This window comes from Coregonus clupeaformis, chromosome 5 (assembly GCF_020615455.1).
Source record: "Coregonus clupeaformis isolate EN_2021a chromosome 5, ASM2061545v1, whole genome shotgun sequence".
Classification (NCBI taxonomy): domain Eukaryota; kingdom Metazoa; phylum Chordata; class Actinopteri; order Salmoniformes; family Salmonidae; genus Coregonus; species Coregonus clupeaformis.
In genome coordinates, this window is record NC_059196.1 from 23827044 (window position 1) to 23834258 (window position 7215).

At 39.3% G+C, this 7215-nt stretch overlaps 1 protein-coding gene across 1 annotated transcript; it reads right to left on the reverse strand.

The window, feature by feature from the left end:
* Positions 1 to 5279: 5279 nt before the first annotated feature.
* LOC123483472 (olfactory receptor 11A1-like) lies at positions 5280 to 6987 on the reverse strand. Its single transcript, XM_045213619.1, has one exon. The coding sequence runs from the start codon at positions 6350 to 6352 to the stop codon at positions 5402 to 5404; it is 951 nt and encodes a 316-aa protein (XP_045069554.1). The 5' UTR covers positions 6353 to 6987; the 3' UTR covers positions 5280 to 5401.
* Between the last annotated feature and the right edge of the window lie 228 nt (positions 6988 to 7215).

Genomic DNA, 7215 nt, shown 5'->3' on the forward strand with positions numbered 1-7215 from the left:
TAAATGTAATCCCAGTTTACCTATTTGCTTATGGTCTTGCCTACGCCTAGCAAACAGTTTTTTAAATTATATGAGAAAAAATATTTAATTTTATTTGGAACGGCAAGCCAGACAAAATTAAAAGAGCATATTTATATAATGAATATGAATTCGGAGGACAGAAATTATTAAATATTAAAGCATTAGACCTATCACTAAAAGCTTCAGTCATACAAAAGTTATACTTAAATCCGAACTGGTTCTCAAGCAAATTAGTAAGATTGTCTCACCCACTGTTCAAGAAAGGCCTTTTTCCCTTTATTCAGATTACAACCTCTCACTTTCAGTTATTTGAAAAGGAAATAATCTCCCAAATGTCACTATTTCTAAAACAAGCCATAGAAAGTTGGTTGCAATTTCAATTTAATCCTCCAGAAACGACAGAACAAATAATGCAACAAATATTGTGGTTAAATTCAAATATACTAATTGACAAAAAACCTTAATTTTTTGACAGAATGTTTAAAAAAGGTATAATCTTCGTAAATGATATCATCGGTAGGACTGGTGGAGTTATGTCGCACATGCAGCTAACAAAAACATATGGAAATGTCTGCTCTACCCAAAATTACAACCAAATAATTGCAGCCTTACCGCAAAAGTGGAAGAGGAAAGTTGAAGGGGGAGAAAGTAAGGAACTTGTCTGTCGGCCTTGCATTAAAGAACATAATTGGTTAAGGAAAACTGTGATAAATAAAAAAGTATATCAGTTTCACTTAAGGACCAAAGGATTGACAGCCGTCCCATATAGATTGCAAAATAGTTGGGAAGAGATCTTTGACGTACCGATCCCATGGCATAGTGTTTATGAACTGACACGCAAAACGACACCGGATTCAAAAATTAGAATCTTTCAATTTAAATTATTATATAAAATTCTTGCTACCAATAGAATGTTATTTATATGGGGGGATACAATCTTCCCAGCTCTGCAGATTTAGCTGTGAAGAGACAGAATCATTAGATCATTTGTTTTGGTTCTGTCCATTTGTAGCTTGTTTTTGGACACAGGTCCAGGAATGGCTAAAGGATTGCAATATTTACCTGGAACTAACCTTGCAGATAGCATTACTGGGTGATCTGAAAAGTCATAGTCAATCAATCAATAATATAATACTTTTAGCAAAAATGTTTATTTTTAATTCACAATCTGTAGAAGCAATGAGAATAGAAAGGTTCAGAACTTTTGTAAAACATCACAGTACGGTTGAAATATACAGTGGGGAGAACAAGTATTTGATACACTGCCGATTTTGCAGGTTTTCCTACTTACAAAGCATGTAGAGGTCTGTAATTTTTATCATACATACACTTCAACTGTGAGAGACGGAATCTAAAACAAAAATCCAGAAAATCACATTGTATGATTTTTAAGTAATTCATTTGCATTTTATTGCATGACATAAATATTTGATCACCTACCAACCAGTAAGAATTCCGGCTCTCACAGACCTGTTAGTTTTTCTTTAAGAAGCCCTCCTGTTCTCCACTCATTACCTGTATTAACTGCACCTGTTTGAACTCGTTACCTGTATAAAAGACACCTGCACACACACTCAATCAAACAGACTCCAACCTCTCCACAATGGCCAAGACCAGAGAGCTGTGTAAGGACATCAGGGATAAAATTGTAGACCTGCACAAGGCTGGGATGGGCTACAGGACAATAGGCAAGCAGCTTGGTGAGAAGGCAACAACTGTTGCCGCAATTATTAGAAAATGGAAGAAGTTCAAGATGACGGTCAATCACCCTCGGTCTGGGGCTCCATGCAAGATCTCACCTTGTGGGGCATCAATGATCATGAGAAAGGTGAGGGATCAGCCCAGAACTACACGGCAGGACCTGGTCAATGACCTGAAGAGAGCTGGGACCACAGTCTCAAAGAAAACCATTAGTAACACACTACGCCGTCATGGATAAAATCCTGCAGCGCACGCAAGGTCCCCCCTGCTCAAGCCAGCGCATGTCCAGGCCCGTCTGAAGTTTGCCAATGACCATCTGGATGATCCAGAGGAGGAATGGGAGAAGGTCATGTGGTCTGATGAGACAAAAATAGAGCTCTTTGGTCTAAACTCCACTCGCCGGGTTTGGAGGAAGAAGAAGGATGAGTACAACCCCAAGAACACCATCCCAACCGTGAAGCATGGAGGTGGAAACATCATTCTTTGGGGATGCTTTTCTGCAAAGGGGACAGGACGACTGCACCGTATTGAGGGGAGGATGGATGGGGCCACGTATCGCGAGATCTTGGCCAACAACCTCCTTCCCTCAGTAAGAGCATTGAAGATGGGTCGTGGCTGGGTCTTCCAGCATGACAATGACCTGAAACACACAGCCAGGGCAACTAAGGAGTGGCTCCGTAAGAAGCATCTTAAGGTCCTGGAGTGGCCTAGCCAGTCTCCAGACCTGAACCCAAAAGAAAATCTTTGGAGGGAGCTGAAAGTCCGTATTGCCCAGCGACAGCACCGAAACCTGAAGGATCTGGAGAAGGTCTGTATGGAGGAGTGGGCCAAAATCCCTGCTGCAGTATGTGCAAACCTGGTCAAGACCTACAGGAAACGTATGATCTCTGTAATTGCAAACAAAGGTTTCTGTACCAAATATTAAGTTCTGCTTTTCTGATGTATCAAATACTTATGTCATGCAATAAAATGCAAATGAATTACTTAAAAATCATACAATGTGATTTTCTGGATGTTTGTTTTAGATTCCGTCTCTCACAGTTGAAGTGTATCTATGATAAAAATTACAGACCTCTACATGCTTTGTAAGTAGGAAAACCTGCAGAATCGGCAGTGTATCAAATACTTGTTCTCCCCACTGTATATGGCAAATAGAAATCCTATATGGATGGTGTTAAGAGATAGATGGGAGGTATTGAATAGAGTTGAAGGATGGGACTAATAACAAATAACAACAAATAATTATTTTATTTATTATTTTTAGTCATTTAGCAGACGCTCTTATCCAGAGCGACTTACAGGAGCAATTAGGGTTAAGTGCCTTGCTCAAGGGCACATCGACAGATTTTTCACCTAGTCGGCTCGGGGATTAGAACCAGCGACCTTTCGGTTACTGGCACAACGCTCTTACCCACTAAGCTACCTGCCGCCCATAATAAATAATAACAAAGATAGCTAATAATGTAAGCATACTGTGTCCATAATAAGTATATAGGTTGTATGTTGGGAGCTTTTGGGAAAGAGCACAGTTAGAAAGATATGGCATTTAGAAGCAAACCGGATGGACATCATGAAAATGATCGGAGAGGTTGAGAGTAGAAGAAGTTCAGGAGCAAAAAAAATAAATAATAATAATAAAAAAAAAAAAAAAAAATATATATATATATATATATATATATAATAGAATTATTGTAAAATTAACTCTGTCCATAAGGTGTAGATAGTAAGTATAGACCGGAAGTAGAGGCCTGGGCATTGTTGTTCACTAATTTACTCCAAGTAGGGAAAGGATGGTGGGGTTGAAAAGTAATAAAGGGGAATATATATAAAAAATAAAATAAAACATGGGGGATTGGAAGTGATGCAGACAATTACATTGATAGAAGATACAATCCATCTGCAATATTAAGCTGATCCATTCCCCAAAGGAAAAAATAAAAAATAATAATAATAAAAAAAGAATCAATGGGTATATATTATTAATTTATAAGTCCAAAAATGGATGTAGCAACAGGCTGTGTTAGTGGCCTATGATCCTGTTAAAACAATGTATGTGTGGGGACTCTGGCCTGGCACTCTACACTGTAGAAGAAGTATGTGAGATCACCAATGGGATGGGCAGGCAACGCTATCAAATCTCTCATGTATGTGCACCATGTACAATAAAGACATAATTCAGTGAAACCAATTGAAAGCCTCTGACAAAGGGACGGTTTCCCGGACCCAGATTAAGTATAGTCCTGAACCAACCATTGGCAGGTATATGGGTATTGTTGAGGGGCTACCTTTTTAGCTTCAGTCTGAATGAGGGTGCAACACAACAGTCTGAGGAGAGGTTATCATTGGTAGCCTGGCCCCAGATCTGTTTGTGCTATAATTCTAACTCCTTGTTATGTATGGAATGACAAGGAGTGGAATGTTAGCATAAACATACTGGTACCCTGGCTACGTAGTTAGGGCTCTGTAGTTTTTCCGGACAATATGATCTAATCAGGGAAAACAGAGAATAACTCAGGACCCTAAGTCCTAGCTATAGTCTAAAACCTAGGCCCAGAGCTTTTCCTGCTCAGGTAAAAGTGAGGACCCTTTTTGTCACTCTAGGATATCCTAGGCCTACAGTACACTTTCAGGTCCTACACCCCCAGAGGCGATGACAGAAGGTGTGTGTCCCAAATTGCACCCTATTCCCTATATCAGGGGTATTAAACACTTAATCTATGAGGTCTGGAGCCTGCTGGTTTTCTGTTCTACCTGATAATGAATTGTACACACCTGGTGTCCCAGGTCTAAATCAGTCCCTGATTAGAGGGGAACAATGAAGAAAAGCAGTGGAACTGGCTTCGGGTCCAGAGTTGAAGAGGGTACCATTTGGGATGCAGTCAAGACCAGCCGTGCCTCTCCAGGTGCCCTTCAGGTCTCTATAGGTTACTAGCTGCATTAATTGGGTCCCAGGGAACAAGGTGATAGAGTGGACTAACAACCTGGTACCTAATGGTCCTCTGTAGCTCAATTGGTAGAGCATGGCACTTGTAATGCCAGGGTAGTGGGCTCGATCCCCGGGACCACCCATACGTAAAAATGTATGCACACATGACTGTAAGTTGCTTTGGATAAAAGCGTCTGCTAAATGGCATATTAATGACTCAATAAACATGTTGATTACGGTGTTATTATTGGCTTCTGCTTTCCCCATGGTAAAGTATGGATGGAGTACATTAACCAATGTATTTTATACACAGATCATTATGAGCCTTATTGGATTATTACATTCTGTAGGTCAAACATATCTTACAGTGACCCCGGAAAAACAAGATTCCTTATCTCAATAAAGGTATCTGGTCCACACAGAATATAATTTCATTTCATGCTAAAGTATTTTCCTAGATTCTTCTCTGAAAATGTCAAACAATCATGTACCATACTGGGCCCATTTTCCATTAGTGATGGACCTAATGGTGGGCTATAAGGTGGGCTTACCTTTTACACATTTACATCAATTTATTCACTGTTGTTGATTGATCCAGACAGTTTTGCATATCTTGATTTATTTGGCTGCGTTTACACATGCAAATGTTTAGCAAATGTTTCATTATTGCGACTAGCCTACAAGTAACAAAACACAAGTCAACATCACAAAAATCTAACAATCAGGACAGAAAAGGTCACACTAATGTTTAGCTTATGTTTTAGGGTACAGACCTACAGGTAGTATGTTTTTACAAGCCTGTCTGATTTTAGTCATCCTAACTCCATACACAATAGGATTCAAAAGTGGCTGGCACATCAGAAAGTACACTGATAAAATAGTGAGAAGTACAGTTGGAACATTTCTCATAGGCCTATCAAATCTACTCTGGAGCAGAGTTAAGAAACAGCCAAAAGAGAAGTTGAGCAGTGAGGCCAGATGAGGAATACAGGTGCTGAAAGCTTTCTGTCTGGTCTCGATGGAAGATTTCAAACAAATAGTCAGAATCTTAATATAAGAGGACACAATAGTAATTAAAGGGACAGCGACAGTCAAAACAATACCACAGAGTCCATAGATGTTATTAACTGTTTGGTCTGATGTTGAACAGGCAAGTTTCACTACCAGGTAGTTGTCACAATACACTTTGTCTATAATATTCCCACACAATTGCAAACGAATAGTTAAAGACAGTTGTATGCTGAATTTTGCAAAAGAGTAAAACCATATTACACAAATTAAAATACACACCCTGTTGGGTGTCATGATGTTGTTGTACTGTAGGGGATAACATATAGCAAGGTACCTGTCATAGGACATGGCTGCTAAATTGCATAATTCAATAGTTCCATATGTGTACATGCAAAAGATCTGTAGGTAACAGTGCACAGCGGAAACTGCATGGTCATCTGAAACCAAATGAGTCATGAGAGCAGGAAACAAACCAGCACTACCATACAAGTCATTCACAAACAAACTGCACAGAAACAGATACATGGGTTCATGAAGGCTTCTCTCCATACAAATAACTACAATAAGCACTGTGTTCGCAAAAACTATGGAGACGTATAAGACAGTTATTATAATGAAATACAAGTACTTTAAGTGTCCACTGTCACTATATCCAGCTAGTATAAATGACATGAATTGTGTTGAGTTCTCCATTTTCCTAATAGTACCTATAGAAGTATTTGTAGATATACTTGCTTCACAAGACAAGGATAACGGTGTCTATCAGGTGAAATTATTAATCTCGTATTGATTCATAATTGCTTGATACTTATGAATTGCCATTGATGATCAACTCTTTGCATTATTGCCACAGTATTACTCTTGAAAGTGATTACCCCCACAGGCATCACCATGGCTCTAATGGACACTGAGTACAACATACAGCAAACTTCATTCATCGTGTAGTTCAATAATATTCATATTTTGAATAACAAATACAATTGACACACTCTCAGCTTACCAGTCTTTACTCGGCTGTTACACTTACAAACACTCCAATCATAGTGTGAGAATCAAACAGGATGCTAGTCGTGCCGAGCTGTGGTGTGGTAACACTCCCCGGCATTAGTCACATACAACTCCCCACCAGAGTCCAGGGTCCAGTCCACCTTTCTCACTGTTTCTCCCACTATCCTGTCTCCCCTTCTGATTTTCTTATTGTCTGAATAGAGTCAAAACACCAATAAAAATACATAAAATACATATATATATTTTATAACAGGATGTAAGTCTAGATCACCTGGTATCTTTCTCCAGCTCTGCCGTTGTGTGGACATAGGTCTACTGTATGTTCCGTGTCAGTGGGCTATTCCACACTAAACTACTGTCACATCACTGACCTTTTATGCCTTTTAAAGGAAGAAAACCCCCAGTGTACAGCAGTTTGTTTACTTGAACTCCAATGACACCAATAATTATATTGTCATGCTGTGACTCTCAGCATCCTATGGGTGGTTAGGTTAGTCCAGTGCCGGCTCAGCCAATAAGCGACATAAGTGTCCTGTAATATTTTCTCT